At 49.0% G+C, this 21,447-nt stretch overlaps 1 protein-coding gene across 1 annotated transcript in view; it reads right to left on the reverse strand.

The window, feature by feature from the left end:
- The window catches only part of LOC132454174 (sodium/potassium/calcium exchanger 3-like), a 53,078-nt gene extending 31,663 nt beyond the window's left edge, over positions 1 to 21,415 (reverse strand). The window contains exons 1-2 of the mRNA XM_060047392.1: positions 19,295 to 21,415; positions 17,334 to 17,438 (exon numbers count right to left, since the gene is read on the reverse strand). Of these exons, the coding sequence (XP_059903375.1) occupies positions 17,334 to 17,438; positions 19,295 to 19,505 (316 nt within the window). The 5' untranslated portion in view covers positions 19,506 to 21,415. The remainder of the gene's footprint in view (positions 1 to 17,333; positions 17,439 to 19,294) is intronic.
- Positions 21,416 to 21,447: the final 32 nt, after the last annotated feature.

Consider the following 21,447-nt stretch of genomic DNA (forward strand, 5'->3'; position numbering starts at 1 on the left):
GCATACAAAAAATTGCCATAAGTAAAGTGGCTAATGATGACGACTATTAGCCAATGAAATGCAGGAGGTCATAAGAAGTGGGCGGGGACAGGTGGCCGTGTTTCATCAACGGTAGGCCTACTCCACTTTAACCCAGGAGGCGGGGCCTAAGGGGGTCGACAGCTGATTTCGACCAGTCACTTGTGTGCATGGCGTGGTGACAGAGAGGAGAGAACGACCACACTTGTGCGTGCTGAGTATCAACCAATGGCGCTATCTGCGGTTGATGCCCCTTGCACCGCACTGCAGGAAGAGACACACACACACACACACACACACACACACACACACACACACACACACACACACACACACACACACACACACACACACACACACACACACACACACACACACACACAGACAAACACATATTGGCACATTCCAACCACCTGCCTGTCTATAATGCAATCGAAATTACTTTTTATTTGATTACATTTTATTAAGTTAAATTCATTTAAATTCATTTAAATTCAATCAACTAAATTCAGCTGAAGTCCGCTCAATAGTCGTGGATATTCTGTCTCATTGCTGCAATCTCTGCTGTAGGCAGCAACACTGTACGTGTACAAAGCGTTCAGACCTGTTTCTTAGGAGTGTATTTAGCCCTAGATCCAAATCACAGATCAGAAAATATGATGTTAAAAAATAAAAAAAACACAAAATCCCACTAAACACCGCTGAGAAATATGTGCCGGAACAAACAACAATAAGACTTCTCAGTCCCAGCTGTCCAACAGTCACTCAAAGAGTAAAAACCCTATTTTTAAGCAGCAGAAACAGTGGGCATCCAGATGTCCGATCGTTTCAGCTGCATAACACGCTTACGTCTTATTATATCACAGCTCACCCTGAAAGGCTGAGTCACCCGCACCTTAATCATCACATTACATGACAAGCTGCGACAGGAGACTCTCACACCACAACTGGGGACGTCAGAATACCTCCTCAATACCCCTGACAGACACCTTTAAGAACCAATCGACTGCCCCCTGGGGGGCTGTGCTCAAAGGTCCGCCTAGTGAAGGTAACACGAACACGCGTGGAATAAGACAAGCAACTATAGACTCCATCATAATGACCTATAAATATGTTGATGATATTCATAACCAGCGATACGGTCGTGTGCTACAGTATACTTTAGCATAATGAAACTTTACACAATTATGCACGACAAATCAACATAGGCGCCTTCGCGAAAGTTGTGGATCACTGCGTGATTGGGTGTGTGCGGTTTGGTGTGTGTGTGTGCGTGGGTGAGTGAGTGAGTGAGTCAACGGCTGAGTGTGACTTAGGGATGGAGGGAGGGACAGAGAAAGAATTGCGAGAGAGAGAGAGAGAGAGAGAGAGAGAGAGAGAGAGAGAGAGAGAGAGAGAGAGAGAGAGAGAGAGAGAGAGAGAGAGAGCGTGGAAGCAGGCTGACTGAGCCTGCCACATAGTGAAGCAAGTGAAGCCGTGCTCCATGGCAACAGAGTGTGTGTACGGTTGGGGCTAAGTGGGTTTAAGTGGCAAGCGGGAGGAAGGTGGGCACAGCTAACACATACGCCACCATCCCTAACCGCTAACTAACTACCTACCGCTCAGCGCTTCGCCGTCGACCCCTGACGGAGACATTACCCAACATGCATTGCACAGGTGTTGATGCCGTACATCAGTCGGGGCTCCGGGAGATTGCAGAGAAACAGCGGGGGGGGGGGGGGGTTTTGATGAGAGACGCAGTGTTACAGAGATGATGTAGAAGCCAAACAAAAGGGGTTCTTGGTAAAATAGAAAGTACAAGAAAAGAGGTGACTGAGTACACGTCAGCAGTGTGAAAGATGAACTGGGTGAATGACTGCGTGTGAAATTAGGTTATTTCCAGTCGCTCGATGCAAGGCGGATGACTCTACGTTAATAAGGAAGGTGAGGGAAAGACAGAGAGAGATGGAGAGAGATATATAATGAAATGGAGGGCTTCAAAGACAGAAAGGCCGAGAGGAAAGGAGGAAGGCGATAGAGGGATGCAAGGTGAAATAAGTGCTTAAAGGTCCCATGGCATGAAAATCTCACTTTGTGAGGTTTTCTAACATAAATATGAGTTCCCCTAGCCTGCCTATGGTACCCCAGTGGCTAAAACTTGCGTTCGGTGTAAAACGAGCACTAGGTGTTCTGCTTGCCTTTGAAAAAATGGAGGCTCAAGCGCGCTGATTTGGAATGTGGTCCCATATGTCGTCATAAAGGATCTAAGCTCCTCCCCTTCCTCTGCCTGGCCCGCCCAGAGAATTTGGCCCGCCAATATGACACGACCGTGCGAGCGCCACATGTGTGTGTGTGTGTGTGTGTGTGTGATTACACACAGTGTTTGCTGTTGATGTTATGGCGCATAACACGTCGGTTCTTTGACGTCTCTTGTATTTCCACAACAAGACTGTAGTTGGGGTTATCTCAGCCATGGTTGAGAAGGAATTGGAGGAATGGAACTTTGGCTTTGACTCCCTGAAGTATGCACTGCGACATGCTGCCTGCCGCCGGTTGCTGCGAGGCACCACCGCCGCGAAGCACCACCGCCCGGCAGCGGGCAGCCGGCAGCAGGCAGCGCGCGGTTCAGTCTACTTCAGATTAATGTGGAAGTGGAAGAACCAGAGACAAAGTCGTTTGTGATTCATAATATCGTCTGGAGGCGCACACAGCTTGGCCGTGATAATATGTATTATATGATATAGATATCTATGTATTCTATGATAGTATTTAGATAGAGCTCCAGGACTGTAACGCAAGTGTTGTACACGCAGTTGGTGTTATGGCGCATAACATGCCGGACTCTCGTCTCTGGTATTTCTACAACGAGACTCGTAGTGGGGGTTATCTCAGCCATGGTTGAGAATGAATTGGGGGAAAGGAACTTTGGCTTTGACTCCCTGAAGTACATGAACCAGGACATGGAGGAGAAAGGGATTGTTGGCCTCGAATGTCTCCCGCTTGAGCCCCGCTTCCCGCTGCCGAGGGACCACCGCCTCGGCGCTGCAGGAGGTGGTGGTGCCTAAACGCTGACCGCTGCCAAGGCGGCGGTCCCTCGGCAGCGAGGCTCCGGCGGGAGACAGACGCGGGCAACAATCCCATTCTCCTCCATGTCGTGGTTCAGTCTACTTCAGATTGATGTGGACGTGGATGAACCAGAGACGTCGGAGAACCCTACGCGGTCGTTTGAGATTCATAATGTCGTCTGGAGGCTCACACAGCTTTTGGCCGTGATAATATATATTATATGATATAGATAACCATGCATAATATGATATTATTTAGATATAGACCTCCAGGACTCCTGTGTGTTCTAGAATATTAACAGAACACGGCTAAAGGCTGTGTGCGCCTCGCCATACACCACTGTAATCAGAGCGCTTGGTACCGTGGCTGCAAGCTGCTCAGGGCCACACCCCCATCCTCCTCCTTGACCCGCCTCTCTCCTCCTCATTTGTATTAAAGCTACATACACCAAAACGGCCCATTTGGGGAAAGCTCAATGTGCGACTGGCTCGTAGTGGCTGTAAATCTGCACCACGGCTGAATTTCGGGAACGTCTTCAAAAACTGTGTTTGGGGCCTACTAATATCTATATTAAAACATCCATAAAGTAGCATGCCATGGGACCTTTAAACAGAAGTATGTATGGTTACAGGGTTCCAGAGACGGATTCATAGACATCTGCTTATAGCTCTGAGGAAGCCCCTGCTAGCTGTCAGAAATCCACACGTACTGTAGACGACCACGCACACAGAGAACAGACATGAGGGGGCCCACAAAAGATCCCATAAACTAACTTATGGTAGACATTGGTGGACGGAACGCGAAAATGCATCATTAGACATTGTCGTGCATTAATTGTAGATATAACACACACACACACACACACACACACACACACACACACACACACACACACACACACACACACACACATACAGTACACACACAAACACAAACACGTGCAACGTGCACACAGCATCACACTCGGTGGGCCGGCCTCCATTTATTTTCAATTTTTCCCCTGTCCCGGCCCAATCAGCCGCAGTCACCAGATCAATCAGCAATCAGCCTTCAGCCAGCTGGGCCGCAACGCTCCGCTATCTCTCTCCAGACCCGAGCGCCAATGCCACCAGCGCCATGTTTTCATCTCATGCCAGTTCCAGTAACCGTGCGGTGGCCGACGGAACCAGCTTTGACAGCCCCTGGCTTTGATCGGCGCACGCTGGGGCAGGAAGAACATGGATGAATGAGGGTGACCCCCCCCCCCCCCGTGCGCCCACCTTTCCGTTTCCTGCACTCCTTCACATTGATCTGCGAGCCAATCGTACGATCGGTCACATCTCATGCCAGATGCTCCTGTCCCCCCCATCCAAAAAAGAAACCCTACAATTTGTTTTAAAATCTGTGACTCTGTGCTACGATGGTACTGCCACGAGTCACAATGACAAGACTTGATTACTATATTAGCATACTGTATTCTCTCTCTCTCTCTCTCTCTCTCTCTCTCTCTCTTCTCTCTCTCTCCTCTCTCTCTCTCTCTCTCTCTCTCTCTCTCTCTCTCTCTCTCTCTCTCTCTTCTCTCTCTCTCTCCTCTCTGGGCCATGCGGCCTGACTTGCGCTCGTCGCAGCGCAGGGGGACTCCATATCGAAGTCGCAAAGATTTAACCTTTGACCCGTGTGCTGCATTATATAACGCCTCACCAACAGACTGCAGTGCGGGCCAAGGAGACGGAGTGTTGAACGCTGCCAGCCACCTTGCTGTGTGTCCTCACCTTGCCGTGCTCAGAGCACAACGGCCGACCCAGCGATGCGTGCAGCGTGTTAATGCATCTCAAACTAATATATCGTACATATGTAACGAGAAAAGATTGCCGTACAATTCTACACAGCCATTTCGATTTCCTTGCGTTTCGCCCTTGTCTTTCTTTTGTTCCCGGATCCCCCTTTCTTCATCTCATCTGTTGACAGTGATCGCGCGCTCTCTCTCTCTCTCGCCGCTCTCTCTCTCTCTCTCTCTCTCTCTCTCTCACCCCCCTCTCTCTCTCTCTCTCTCTCTCTCTCTCTCTCTCACTCTCTCTCACTCTCTCTCATCATCTGATGCCTGATGTGTTTAGTGCTGCCTAAACGCACTGGCGCACTACATTAATATACATTTGCTCACGAAGCCGGAAGACAGGGCTGTTGCTATATCTACAGGGCTGTTGCATATCTATTTGTTAATCATATATTTGTTAATCACGTGTGATACACAGAGAGTGGTATCATATTTTACTGTCCCCCTGACTGTCAGAAGCTGTCTGTATGTGTGTGTCTATATGTGTGTGTGTGTGTGTGTGTGTGTGTGTGTGTGTGTGTGTGTGTGTGTGTGTGTGTGTGTGTGTGTGTGTGTGTGTGTGTGTGTGTGTGTGTACGTGTGTGTGTGTGTGTGTGTGTGTGTGTGTGTGTGTTTGGGTTTGTTTTGTGAGAGAGAGGGAGTTGGTAGGTATTCAGAGCTGTGGCTCATTAAAAAGTGTATTGGTCAATACGCGTGTGTGAAACTGGAAGCTGTCAAAGAACACACAAATCGGATCCGACAACCAGGCAATCGGACCCTTTGAAGTTCCCGTCAGTTTTCAACAACGTACATTTGTGACTAAAACATTCAAGTGTGATTAAAGCTGGGGTGGGCCAATTGAAGAAACCAGCCAGAGTAAGCAAGATTTTGAAAGTAACCGACCCCAAAAATCCCTCTCCTCCATTTAGGCCAAAGCCCCTCCCCCAAAAAACATGTGACCAGCTGGCTAGCTTTAGCAAAAGGTCTGTGCAACCTTCTGGAAGACTCTGGTCAAGCGAATTGAGTGCACGGGTGGAGTGTGCGCATGGTTGCCAGGTAACTAGGTAGACGGACAGGTAGGCCGTCCTAACGTTCCATCGGGACCAAATGTAACGATTGCGCAAGCTTATTTTTTGCTTAAAATTTTTTTTCGGATGATTTCATTCATTCATAGGCATCAGGATGTAAAGAATTTTGACAAAATACCAAAACACTTCCTAAATAAAGTGTGTACCCTTGCGTTAGGAGGCTATTCGTTATGATCTGCGCGGGCCACCTCCAGTGGTGCCCCCTGGGGTTAATCAGCCAGGGGGGGTTGGGGCGTGGATACAGACCGCCTCATCAGAGGGCGTGACGTCAGGCAGCTGTGGAGTTATCAACGTGGCGTGAAAGTGATGGAGCTCGTGCTTTTTTAAGCAGCAAAGGGTGAGGAAAATAACAAACATTTGAAAAGAGCCATTTCTGCTGCCGAGGCACAAGCGCAGAAGTCACTCCCCGATATCTCTCCTTCTAGCGATGTCACTTTCCCTCCGGCTCCGAGCCGGAAGGCTTACGTAACAAAATGGGCAAAAAGCTCTCGGCTGTGATATGTGTGTCATTATGTGTGTGTGATGGTGCGTGCGCATGTGTGTGTCTGATGGTGTGTGTGTGTGTGTGTGTGTGTGTGTGTGTGTGTGTGTGTGTGTGTGTGTGTGTGTGTGTGTGTGTGTGTGTGTGTGTGTGTGTGTGTGTGTGTGTGTGTCGTTGTGTGTTTAAGGCTGTGTAATGAAATAGACACAGCTGGCACAGTGGAATTCATCAGGATATCTGGATATCTCACATTCACTCCTTCTCTCACTCTCTCGTCTGCATCTTTCCCCTCAGCAGCTCCTTGCCTTCCCCTCGTCATCATCAGGAGTTTATTAAGGTGAACGTCTGGTGGTTTCCTCCTCTGCATCCCTCATGAGGGCAGATCGCAGTGGTTCAGGAACCAGTTAAATACATTACAGAGCCCTACAGTGGCTTTCGTCAGCATACATAATCATTATTAGTATTTAACACGGACGTTGCTTTTTTTCCTTCCTCCGAGAAAGTCTGAGAAACACAGTTGCTGTTGAGGTACACTCAGTGCGCATCCTTATTCTTCCCTTAAATGTTTAATCACGAGCTGATTACATTTTCTACAATTATCGAAAAGTAAGTACAATTTCTTACAACACCAAAGACATACTGTAAAGGAGAGGGAGATAAATACGTGTAGGAAGAGGACACTAATGAACCGTTTCCTTGACAGTTTACTTCTACAACTTTTGGCTATTCTTTCCAAATATTCTAGTTAGAACTTAATCAGACAGCTCGTGGATGGAACTTACCCAACTACTATTCAAGTAAAACAAAAAACAAGGGGAAACCATTTTTTTTCTCGCCTTATTCTCTTTACTTGATTACTCAGCAGCAATGATGTAAACATGGCGTTCATTAACTCCCTGCTAATTCGCCGGCTATTAGGCGCTACACATGCAACAGGAGTTCACCCTCTGTTCACTTCCTTCAGGTCGCTGTCTGCAGGAAACTAGTGAGCCAATTATGAATGCTACTGATTTGCTCCTCTTGCATTCGCCTGGTTAGGCACAGTGGGGAATTTTAGTGTGTGTGTGTGTGTGTGTGTGTGTGTGTGTGTGTGTGTGTGTGTGTGTGTGTGTGTGTGTGTGTGTGTGTGTGTGTGTGTGTGTGTTTGTGTGTGTGTGTGTGCATGCTCGTGTGTGCGGCGTGAGATATGGCCCTAATCAGATGTGATTGGGATCGAGACGGATGATGAAAGGTTTTATTTTAAAATGCATAAAAGATAAGCGAGGAGGAAGATCAAAAACACTTGTGTCGGAAGATTGCTTTGACGAGTGAACGTTTATGGGATTTCTGTCCAAAGATACGGATTGAGACACGTTTTAAAGATAGTGTGAGGAAAAGATTTCAGTTGCGGTACGATTTCTCTATCTTTCACAAAAAGTATTTGAAAGTTCCAAGCCTAAATGAGAAAATGCGACAGAAAACAAATCACACACAGAAACAGAAACAGAAAACATGCCACAGCTGCCACATGCGTTAGTTTCCGTTCCGGACAAGGGGCAATCATGCAGGGAAGTGCAATGGCCCTGGATAATTCCTATTTTCCTCCCGATTTAGAAAACACAATATAAAATGGCCTCGATAAAACTACGGAAAAACACAGAATCAGCTGTAGAGTGTGTCAACAAAGAGCTGCTGCTCAGAACACGTCGCAGTATTCTTATTGACTTTCAAAATCCAACGCAACTGTTCCTCCGAAGGCTTTGGACGGGGGGGGGGCGGGGGGCTTTTTTTATCTTTTACCTTCAGGGTTACTGCGGGAGCTGCATTTTCGTTTTTTATGCTTTGCATGACTCACTTATTTTGTCCTTTTGTCCGGAATTGTGCGAGTGTGCACTCCGCTACAGGCGGTGACGGTGTCAAATGGCTGACGGTAACGCATGACGTGGAGAAGGCGGGACAGCAGACACCGTCATTAACCGTGCGGCCTGTGATCTGTCAACGACTCAGTTGGCAAACTTCGTTTGGGCCCTGTGCGGCCGCAGCCTTTGATTTAGACCTTTAACCACGCTCGCACCCTTATTATGTATTATACTTTATTTACAATAAATACCGGCAACATTGGACGGTCAAACTCCCTCTCGCCTGACACTGCATCAACTGCTTTCTCCGTGTGGCAACATTTTAGGTAAAACCCCCCAAAATGTGCGCCATTACAGTTACTCTAATCAACCTGTAGTTCCTTGTCAAGGCGGACCAAACACCGGAGAGGCGGACTTTGAATCAAGAGAGAGACACTGGATGGCTGGTTCGTGTAACAAGAGGAAAATAGACTAAACGCCTGCCCACCTTTTAATAGCTGCTGAACTTTAGCCCCGGCACCATATGGTGGGAGGGGAGAGAGTTCTAGAAGGATCGACTCCAGTGTCAGGGAGAAGGAGGAGGAGGGGGAGGAGGAGGAGGAGGAGGAGGAGGAGGAGGAGGAGGAGGAGGGGGAGGAGGAGGGGGAGGAGGGGGAGGGAGGGGGAGGGGGAGGGGGAGGAGGAGGAGGAGGAGGGGGAGGGGGAGGAGGAGGGGGAGGAGGAGGAGGGAGAAGCGTTCGGAGTGCGCGCTGAGCAATCAGTCGCCGTGGTTCACACTGCGCCGCCGAGGCAGCTTGTGTCAGCGCACGCAGTCATCCATGTCTCCCTCCCGGCCCCCACTCCCCCTCCCGTGTTGAGATGCCGTTGTCATTTAACATTCATGTTTCTCAGGGTGTAAAGAAGACCACAACAACGACAAACAATGGCAAGGACAACGACAAACAAACACGCTAAATCCACGAGGGGCAGCGGCATGAAGAAGGAAATGAAGGAAATGTGATTTGGTTTGCACTCTCGCACCCTAGGATGGGAGGGGGGGGGGTTGGGGTGCGTGTGTTTGTGGGGGGGGGGGGGGGAGTGTAGTGTTCTGCCCGTGCTCAGTGGCGGATGGTGATTCAGGGTGACACATCGCATGTCACTGGGGGTGGCTGCCGTGCTGAGTAACGTGACATTCGAGGACTCTGGGGTGCTGTTAGCATGCGCGCCACATGAGCACCTCACTCGGGAGGTGCAACAGGGCCACACACGGATATCACGTGCACACATGCACACGCACACACTTGTGGCCCTCGCTATCCATGCAGTGGGCACATGAGGAAGCACACACACACAGACACACACCCAACACAAAAAACGGTATAATTGTCCAAAGCAGGACGATGTACATTGAAGGGCATCTCTGCTGGATTTTCTGTCAAAATAAATCCCATTTCAAGGCACTGATCACGCTTACAGTGCTACTACCACTTGTCTCAATGACAAAACTTTCTCTCTTTCTCCCCCCTTTCTCCCTCCCTCACTCTCTCTCTTCTTACTGTCCAAATGATTGTAGAAGGAAACAGAATAACTTAACTCAATAAAGTGGGACAGAATCAGAAGAGAGAGAGCGAGAGCGAGCGAGAGCGAGAGAGAGAGAGAGAGAGAGGAGAGAGACACAAAAGTGCAAACAAAAGGACGCCCAGCGTCGCCTGCAGGAGCAGAACGGGGGGTTCAAGGTGTGCTGCAACACCCCTGGCTTACAGCAGATGACCTGGCCTACATAATTCAACAACAGAGAAGCCGGAGCGCAAATTATTGGTGAAGGTAAGCAGCAAAAAGAAGGACAGGAGAGGGTGAGGCAAGGAGAAGAAGGAGAGGGGGGGGGGGGGGGGATGGAGGAGATGGAGGAGGAGGAAGAGGAGGGGGATGAGGAAGAGGAGGAAGAGAAGGAGGAGGAAGAGGGGAAGGAGAGGGGGAGGGGGGAGGAGGATGGGGAGAAGGAGGAAGAGGAGGGGTAGGCGGAGAAGGTGGGGGAGGAGAAGGAGGAGACGGAGGAGGAGGAAGAGGGGAAGGAGAAGGAAGAGGAGGAGGAGGAGGAAGAGGAGGAGGAGGAGGGGGATGGGACGGAGGAGGAGGAATAGGAGAAGGAGGAGGAGGAGGAAGAGGTAGAGGAGGAAGATGATGAGAAGGAAGAGGAGGGGAGGTGGAGAAGGGGAGGAGGAGCAGGGGGATGAAGGAATAGGGGGAGATGGGGCTACAACCATAGGGCAGGATGAAAAAGAGGTAGGCCGAGAATCAATGCTAAAATATTTGGTCATCAAGAATCTTGATGCCCTGTTAGTGTCTGCGAGTCTCTCGTCAAATGTCTCATTTTGTTTGTTTGGCCTCTATTCACCCCCCTACCAACAAAGAAACATATCGCTCAAACCTCTCCACCTGTGTTTCCATAGAATTGTTTTAACCTTCATAAAGAGAATACAGGAATTAAACCACACAAACAACATGGAGAGAAGACACTGAAGGAAAGTTCCTTAAACAGTAACGTCCAACCGTGAGTAACACACTCAACAAAGCCAACTTTATGCTTCCCAAAGAACCCAAAATCGCACATGGGTTGCACCAAATAATAAAAGTGTCAGCTAATGGTGGTTTCCGTAGAAATTCCAGAGCAGTTGGAAGTAATTGCTGATGAAGGACTTTGCTTCCTACCATGGGTTGACGGGTTCTGTGCTTGCGCAACAACAAGACCAGAGGATGGCAGCAATGCGCGCTATAGGCTGCAGTGATGAGGGAACTCAGCCACCATCGGAAACTGTGATTACCATTGTGTTTCTGCTGCAGCCGTTGTTATTGTGGTACGAAGGCTGCGGCCCACACAGAGATAATGTTGTAATGCTGCAGATTGATTTCTCAGAGGAAAACATTCCAAGGTTGGGCCCGCTTGTGGATCTCACATTGGATAAGCGGAGAACTAAAGGGACCAGGTATTAAAAGCAGTATAATCATTCATTTGGATTTAATTAACTCATCGCATGCGCCATGACAACAGACCAGTCATAATCGCTGTCTAACACATCCCCCCCCCTCCTCTGCACTCTGGTGGCACCACATGTCCACCCCCCCCCCTGCACACACACACACACACACACACACACACACACACACACACACACACACACACACACACACACACACACACACACACACTGTGGGCCCTATTTGTCTGAAATGCAAGTGAGAAGCGCCAAGCGCAAGTAGATTTGTGTGCGGTTCTATGGCAATGTTGCTATTTTACTTGTGCAAAATGACTCTTGCGCCCGGCGCAAATCTAAAAAGGGTTGGTCTGATGTAGCCTAATTACCCGTAGGTGTGGTTTGGGTGTAACGTGCAATAAACCAATGAGAGTGCCATCTCCCATCCCCTTTAAGAGCCATAAGAGCATTTGAATCTGACGAGTTGATATTTTGACAGCGCGTCTGCAGTCTCCGATGAGACAGATGCTCATGAATTTCAAACTTCAAATGGCTCAGTTTACGGCCAAATAATATGGTCTAATTCACACATAGAATAAGGTTTTCTTCCACATCTTCAGAAATACTGAGTCCTCAAATAAATGTCGGCAAAGAAAACTTGAGACACATATTATGATATGCGGTAACTGTGGTTCTATTTAATGAAATACGCAATACATTATAAACATCGTTTATTTTATCATCGTTATCGACTTGGACACAAACAGATGGACACAAACACGAGCGCCCGCATTCATTCATTCTTTTTAACACTCACTCGCGGTAAAACAATGTTTTCTCACGATCAAATACCAAACAATCCTAAAAGTTATGGCCATGTACACGAGGTCTGTGTCAAGAAAATATGTGTTTGCTGTACGGTGTTTGCATATGCATTGATTTAAAATTACAACTTATTACCGCTGTATCAACTGTTCTTACCCAAATAATTTGCCAAGAATGTGTGGCTAGGTAGATGAGAGAAGCAAAGTGTATGCGCGAGGTGCCCAAGCAACATAATGCTTCACCCCTTAAAATAGCATCTGAACAACGCGCCAGTGACTTTAAACCTGGTATTTCCTGGTTTGTGGCGCAAGTGATTTCTGAAACTGCAAAATAGCACCAGGGAACATTTGCGCCAGAACACGCCTCCTCCTTTCGCCGAACCGCCCCTTGGGGCGCAAGATCATTCCTTAATTCACCGGTGTGTGGCGCAGGAGGGAAAAGAACGCTCTGTGCCAGTTGCAAACTAGCAACGACACATGCGCCAGTGAGAAAGTCAATTGCGCCGGATGCAAGATAGGGCCCCAAGTACCAACAGACTCAAACATAATAGCTACCAACCAACACAGGCACAAACACAAACACACACACGCACACACACACACATACCCACACACATTTACAATGAAGCCCTGATTAAGTCAAACCCCTTCTCCTGCTTAAATTGGTGCTGAGCTGCACAAAGATGAGATGAGAGGGGATTATCAGGCGGTTGAGGTAGGTACAAGAGGAGTTAGGGATGAGGAGGGGGGAGGAGAAGAGAAGAGAGGGAAGGAGAGGAAGGTAGGGGAGAGGGGGAGAGAAGAGAGGGGAGAAGAGAAGAGAGTAAGTGGGGGGAGAGGGGAAGAGAGGAGTGGAGAAGGAAGGGAAGGAAAGGAGAGAAGAGGAGAGGGGAGGAGAGGGAAGGGGAGGAGAGGAGGCCAGAGGAGAGGGGAGGATAAAAGAGAAGAGGGGAGAAGAAGAGGAGGATGGGGAGAAGGGAAGAGGAAATGTGGGGGGGGGAGTGGAAGAGAGGAGAGGGGAGGGGAGGGAAGGGGAGGGCAGGAGAGGAGGGTGGACAAGAGAGGGGGAGACCCCTTACAAGTGGGGTATCCTTACTCTGCAATCTACTCACACTGCCTGCCCTGAGTATCAGGTATCTCAAAATAACCACACACACAGCTCCACAAATACAAAAAAAAACGGAAATAAAACGGTTACAAATAAACTAATCTACCTGCAAGTTCTGCTTGTTTTCAAAGCAGTGAATTTGAATGTTTGGTCAAATGGATTTTCTAGCAAAGCATCTATGGTGAGCTCTGAGCAGAAGTGGCCTTACCAGACAATAGAGCAGGGTAACAAAGACCTCATTAACAATGGGCGCTTATTGTCCAGTGAGAAGGTCAGGAGAAGGACTGATTTGCTATGGACTACATGCAAATGACCTGAACAAGCGCTCACTTTCACAAAGCAATATTTTTCTCACACACGCTCACACACACACACACACACACACACACACACACACACACACACACACTGTTCCTGACATAACTAACTCTGTGACAGAGTTAAATGCACATGTATCACTGCATTGCATGCGTCATTTAACTGAGGTGAGAAGAACTATATTCCATTCCTGTCCGTAGAATATTTTTGTTGGTTCAAGCACTTCCTTAAGATATCTTGCCTTTCCCAATAGAAAAATGCTGGCTATTCAACCATGTCCATATAAGGGTATGGGGTCAGGGCCAGTGAAGCCCTTTGGGACTCCAACGGCGACCCAGCAAGACACTAATAAGCTAGACGCAATGTGAGCACAGAACTGCGGGACTCCCAGAGTGTCTGCGGATGCTGATGCACTCTGAGCTTCATGCTGGCTTCTGCATTTGGATCCAACCTGTTCCTCAAGAATCTCTGACTGGGCAGCCGGCAGGAAGATAGCCACCAGCACACACACACACACACACACACACACACACACACACACAAACACACACACAAACACATGGGCACACACATGCATACACGTACACACAAACACACACACACACACACACACACACACACACACACACACACACACACACACACACACGCACACACACCAAACAAACACATACACGAGTGGTTACTCACAAACACACACAAGCACTAACACACACACACACACACACACATATAACCGGAAGGCTCATGCCTCATAAATGTAGTGTCATCATGGAGAATCCCCCCCCCCCCCCCCCCCCGCACACACACACGCACACAAACACACTTTACAGACCCCAGTGCACATCTCAAAGGTCAGATTGGGCATGACTCACTCACTTGCTCCCCATGATGATATCTGTGTGTGTGTGTGTGTGTGTGTGTGTGTGTGTGTGTGTGTGTGTGTGTGTGTGTGTGTGTGTGTGTGTGTATGTGTGTGTGTGTGTGTGTGTGTGTGTGTGTGTGTGTGTGTGTGTGTGTGTGTGTGTGTGTGTGTGTGTGTGTGTGTGTGTGTGTGTGTGTGTGCGCCTCCATGTGTGCGTGTGTGCCACGTGGCAGGAAGCAGAGCAGCTCACATTTAAAGCGACGCTCCTCTCCGCTCCAACAGAGGTGATCTGGAATGGCAGCCGTCCCTTCGGGGCCTGGAGGGGCCTTGGCCCCCACGGGGTGCCGGTATTAATCTTAGCCCAGGACAGGGGAAGGAGAGGATGTGTGCGAGCCGCTATAATAGGCAGCGCTAGAGAATAGGCTGACCCCTGACCGACGCTCCCTATTATAGATGACAGTGCCGACCTTGAGAGACCGGGCAGGGAGATGGATTATGGCCATTTTGCTTAATGAGCTCACGAGAGGAAGACACCTGTCCCGGGGCCCCGGGGCCCCCCCGACCCGAAACCAGCCAATCACAACGCTCGCTGACCAAAAAAGAAAAAGAATAACCCCAAAAGTGGGTTATGCAAGTGACTGGCAGCAGACAGCTTTTTGCGCAATCGGCGCCACCCCCCCCTACACCAGCACGCGCACACACAGCCGCAGACACACACAAATACACAAACACAGTCGCACGCACGCAAAGACACACACACGGTCGCTCGCACCCAAAGACAGACCAACACACACACAGCCGCAGACACGCGCACACATCCCGTCCGTCCGTCCTTTTAACCGTCCTTCCGTGTTCAGCTCCAGTCAGCCTGCCTGCCTATCAATTACTCCCGCAATCGGACATCAAACTTCCTTCCATCTCTTTCTAAGAATAGACAAACAAGCGCAGTTGCACGTCAGGAAAGGGAGGGACAGGGATGGCTGGGAATGCCAGCGCGATGTGCACAGAGGAGGGAGAAAGGGTCCTTCAGGGAGCTGATAGGGGCCATCTGAAAGGGCCCCAATTGTATAAACCTCAGGTGTGAGGTTGACGATCCCATAAAGAGTTCAGAGTTCACCTAGACTCTGCATAGCCTCCCCCCTTACCCCCCCCCCCCCACACACACACACACACACACCCCACATCCCTCTTACACACGTATGTTGTACGTCCTAGCACTTAGAAATAGTTATTAGCATTGTGTAGCTTTGTTGTATACAGGGAATGGGTTAACCTAGCCATGAGTGGCTCTATGAACATCCTTACTGTACAGAATGAGATATAGCGTTGTTCCTCTTCTGACAAATGTACTACAAAAGTGTCTGCAAAATGACATAAATGTGAATGTTATCGAGAATGAGATGGCGCAGTTTTTGTGACATCACAAATGGTAACGTGCCCTTCCACCCCGGAGACACGTCGGGCTGGTCCACTCGGGATTCACCGGGGTGCAGGAGTCTGAACCGGCAGTGACTTTGTGGTTTGTGATGGCTCGTCAACCAAGCACCTGGCGGTTCAATAAGGAGGATTTTGTTCTGACGTCCCGACAGTCCAAAAACAGGTTCCCCATTTCAGGACGATAGTCGTCCTGATTTGGAAAGAGAAACTCAATCGAGAGTGACAAGATGGAGGCTTCACAATATGATTTCAAAACACCAGATTTTACACCTTTACATACATTTTGTCTAAGGACGTTGGTGTCCGAAACAGGACACTAACATCGGACTTCCTACAAGCTACCGGACAATTTGAGTGGCGTATTTCTAAGGAGTCCTCCAATACGCTCATCTGCGGCAGCACGATGGTGATAGCGCTGTAGAAGAGTCTTGCCATTGGTGCTCACCACCTTGACACCATCACCAATGCCAACAGGTCACGTTAACGCTCATAAACCCAGAGGGGAGTCTGGGTTCGCCTATTCGTTTCATTTATTTTCTGAAAGATCGAAGCCACGACAGCGTAATCGACATGCAGTACATCTAACATTTTAGCCAAGATTATATATGAATCCCTTCCAATCGATTGGTGAGCCATCTTATGTTTTCTCTAGTATGGCCGGTCCGTCGATTCCCGTTGAGACAAACCCACAACAGACAGAACCCAGCCCCCAGGAACATGAAGAGTGGAAAACCAGTTTGAAGCTAATCTACAGTTGATCTAGAGTTGGATTTGGGAGACTATACACACACACGCGCACTCAGGCATCACTTGTGCACACCATCCTTCAGCAGCAGGAGCCGCTTGTTTACTATAGGGTGAAGGGGTTGCCATGGAAACAGGAATGTTACAGACGGATGGCCAACCGAGTGAGAATTGATGAAAATCAAGAGTGAGGGAACAAGAGATGGAGAGGCAAGAACAGACAGATATGCAGAGAGAGAGAGAGAGAGAGAGGGAGACAGAGAGAGACAGAGACAAAGACACAGAGCGAGAGAGAGAGAGAGAGAGAGAGAGAGAGAGAGAGAGATACAAACATAAATGGATAGAAGAGATGGCTGGATGGACATCATTATATTTCAGAAGAAAATACAGATAGATGCAAGGAACCTGCCGCATCCTTACTTAAAACTTGCGGCCAAAGTTACATTTTCCAGTGACATGAGCCGAAACAGCCTGAATGCCATCGCCCGCGACAACAACTCGTGCTCATGGGATACCTGCCCCACTATCTGGGTTACCCCACATTGGGGCCAGGAACAGGCACACAGAATGAACTGGATCATCTGTTTCCCACTTTCTTCAGGAAGAAACACTACACTCACACACACAGGTATACGCACGCACACACACACACACACACACACGCATATGCAGGTTCACACATACACACACACACACACACACACACACACACACACACACACACGCACACACACACACACACACACACACACTTTGCAGTAGATGGAATGGTGGGGGTAGAGTGTGTGTCCTCTTTCTTGTGTCCCACATCGTGTCGTCCTCACCTGGAGCCGTGCAGTTCTTGGCCTCCTGCTCCTCCTCCAGACTGCTGTTGTCCATCATGTCCGTCTGCAGCAACCTCCGCCCTCCTCCTCCTCCTCCTCCTCCTCCTCCTCCCCACAGCTCCTGGTCCCGGATCTGGGGCCGGAGACGTCATAGCCTGGGACAGGAGGAAGGGAACACACATTGGGACCACTGCGTTTGGTTGGGGGCTGGAAGCTGTGAAGCTGTGACGTGAGGTGAAACCGTATCGGGTACGAACACGTTGGGTATGGGGGTGGTTGGTTGAATATCGAGAAGCTCGTCAGAAGATGTGCAGCTCTATTCCATGTATTATAAGGTTTTTATCAATGGTGTTCCTCGAAAAGGTTGGGTAAGGGTTAGGTTAAGGTTTTTGAGAGCAGGCTGAGGTTGGTATTTCCATTGGCATTGTAAAAAAATAAATAAAGAAGCAGCCCACTTCCATTAGAGTGGCACGAAAGAAATTAACAGCTTCAACCAGCCTCTGCAAAATGGGACTCGTTACAACACTTTTCTCCCTGAGGTTATCTTGCCTTGGTGAACTTTTCCCCTGGCATCACCTTTAAGCTGCAGCAGCTTTAGCCGGAGCCCATATTGTGTGCCATTCTCTCTCTCTCTCTCTCTCTCTCTCTCTCTCTCTCTCTCTCTCTCTCTCTCTCTCTCTCTCTCTCTCTCTCTCTCTCTCTCTCTCTCTCTCTCTCTCTCTCTCTCTCTCTCTCTCTCTCTCTCTCTCTCTCTCTCTCTCTCTCTCTCTCTCTCTCTCTCTCTCTCTCATTAATGTGCAACGAGAAAGAGAGTGCTTACGTTCCCACCTCCACATAAACTTCAATACAGCCCAACTTCATTAAGCGCATCATAAATAATCAACTTTAATTGATATTCCGACACGCTGATTAAAGAGTTTGCGGGAACACAATCGGAACAGGGGAAACGCATTAAGCGTCCCCCCCCCTCCCCCCCTCCTGCTACGGTCTCACAACGAGCACACGCAGAGCAGTGCTGAGCTCCGTGTCGCTTCCCTGTAACCAGGATACGCAATAAGCAGCGAAGGGCATGCAAAAAAAGCGTCGAGTCCCACAGATGATGCAGAAATCATGAGTGCATGAATATTCATGCACGCCTTCTGTCCGTGGAATATGATGAATACGACATCTCACTTAGGCCGGCGCTGACTCAATAATCACGCAGAGTGTTCTAACGGTGCACCGCGGGGCGGGGGGGAGAGCGGCAGGAGAGAGGGGGGGGGGGGAGGGGGGGTGGAGAGGGAAGGAATCAATTTAGTAAACAGTGAAGTGAGTGAGAGGAAAAGGGAGTAAAAAGTGCAGCTGGACTTGCAGCTTAGTTTTGCGGGAACAGCGGGGATCGTACAGCGTACCCTGGGGCACTTTGCCCTCATTTCACCGCTCTGCGGTGGAAACACCTGAGCTAACATGGAGCCCACCTCTGCCAAGAATAGATCCCGATAGTGGATGCTTGGATGGAGACGAATTACAACCTACACTGTGTAACATGGGCCTATCTGCAGGTCTTTAATGTGGGCTGGATGGATGGATGGCTCCCCCATGGAGACAGTTCCGTTATACTATTGTTTTACAGAGCATACTTTTATTGGTTAACCCTTAACGTAGTCAAACAAACAGATTGGTGTTGGTCTGCAACTGAGATATTCCGTTAAAAACAGACTGCTTCTGCGCGCCAATAAAGTCTTGTATGCAACCATTATATACAACCTCTATGTTACCTGGGTGGGTGTGTGCAAACACAGGCACGGGCGCACACACACGCACACATACACACACGCACACACACACACACACATCGAGATATTGGTATCATCATTTGACAGTTACAAGGGTATAACACAAAGCATAATACAACATAACGGATCACGGCTGTTGGGGGGAATGCTACCCCCCATTTGCATCCTCTATTCCGGTAGGAGAGCTGTTCAATCCGTTACCTGAATGTTCCGTGAGGAGGGAAAGCCCCTTGACGACCAGCAGCAGCCCGCTGAAAAGGCAGATCTGGATCAACACCAACTCCTTTCGCTTTTTCCGCTTGGTCTTAATCTTCTTCTGGCTCAGCATCACTTGCGTCAAGCGGTTCCGGGATCGGACGCAGGGAGACATCCTCTCCACCACCACCACCTCATCCATGCTGCCTGAGTCAATGAGCAACTGGAAACAACCTCGCAGAGTCCCCCCCCCCCCCCCCCCCCCACCCCCGCACCCACCCACACACACACACACACACCACCTCCTCCTCCCTCCGGAATCGTGTAGAGAAAAAAGTGAGGGAGCGCTTCAGTGAGGGGGGGGTGTTTCAAAAGTTAAAACAAAAAGCCTCCACCGCGGGAATGCATCGAGCTGTAGAGCGTGTTGGCTTGACGTTTTGTTTTTGCTTTGGCTGCCAGTTTCTCCCTTCCTATGTCATGTTAGAACCGCGCTTTTTCTGCGGTTGTGGACTCACAAGGGTACGCGCGTCATGAGCGCGCTCCGTGGACGCAGCCGTCGTTTCGGTGCCAGCTCACGCGCGACCGGAGGCTGTGCCTGTGCCCGATTTTTTACGCGACTTTACACGAATTCTTTCTTTCGCTTCAGCCGCTGCGGATGTGGAGGCCGTCAGAGTGGCGCAAAGGGGGATTGGGGGGGGGCACGAGATAGGGAAAAAAATAAGGTCCAAGCTGTTAAACGTGTGAGACGCGTGACTCTTACTGCTCTCTTCTTGGAAGAGACACCGTGTTTTTATAACACCAGACAGGGCTGTTGGCACCCTCAAGTGCTGAATCACCCAAAAGAAGTTGCCCGTGATGGAAATGGAACGGTCCACACAACTTTTACACAGTCCAAACTCAATTGGCATTCAACCACTGCGGACAACTTTCAGACCAAATTTGCTAAATAATACTTGACCAAGCCTATGTCGCTTAGAATCAGCGACAGTCAGAACAATACTTACGTTGCAGCCCTGCATGCTAGGACTCAAGAACAAATTATAATGATAATGCCCTAGCTGGGACATGCTGCTTTCTTGATTGTAAAGTCTGAGGTTTCATATAAATAGCACTGGAAAGTTTCCAGCAAGAATGGAAAAAGTGGTCAGGGCTCTAGGCAACTGCTTTCACTGTGCCTTTAACCCCTTCCGTTGAGGTCCGTGCTGTGTGCATGCAGCCAGAGAGTAGTTGGGGACATCACGAGAGAACCACATTATTGTGGGTGTAAAGACTTGAGATCCGAGAAAATCATTCAGATCTGATTCCTCGAACTTGTTCCTCAAGCTGTATTTTAACCAGTGGTTAAGAGGCTTTTACAGAATCCCTGATTATAAATTAATTGACAGATGAGCTAGGCCCACTTAAAGATGAGGGCTGTTTTACTAAACAAGACAATTTCTTAACTTCTCTGAAGCCTACACAAAAGCCAAAGGCCCAGTGAAAGGGGGAGAGGTTAATTAAATCCAGTTAAATTGTTTTTCCATAGCTGGTGGGCTTGGCAAAGAACAGTCCCACTCACACACAGACACACACTCAATGCTAGATAAAGTTTTAAGTCCAGTGCCATAGTTTCACGTGTAACAGAATTCGTGGAATGCAACCCACTTTGAATTGTCAGACTGCATGAACCTGTGGTTCATGATACTCCAACAGGGAAAATACTGTAATATTATCACACACACACCCCCAACACACACACACACACACACACACACACACACACGTATTGGAAGCCTGTGTAATGGGCTTCATGCAGCATTGTTTATTTCTACTAGCAGGGAGCCAGACATATCTAGGTCTTGTCTTCTCATTGTCTTTTCCTCATTCCAAAGATCGGTGACGAATCCAGAACCCCCATCTAGTGCTCTCCCATACCGCCTCTCTCCTCTCCTCTCTCCAACCACGAGAGCTAAGCTCAACTGCACAATGTCAGGAGAAAGAGAGGGCGGAGGTACGGCCGTGTGTGACGTGTGTACACACACACACACACACACACACACACACACACACACACACACACACACACACACACACACACACACACACACACACACACACACACACACACACACACACACACAAAAAGGTGTGCATGTACCCGTGTT

This window comes from Gadus macrocephalus, chromosome 3 (assembly GCF_031168955.1).
Source record: "Gadus macrocephalus chromosome 3, ASM3116895v1".
In the NCBI taxonomy this organism is placed as follows: domain Eukaryota; kingdom Metazoa; phylum Chordata; class Actinopteri; order Gadiformes; family Gadidae; genus Gadus; species Gadus macrocephalus.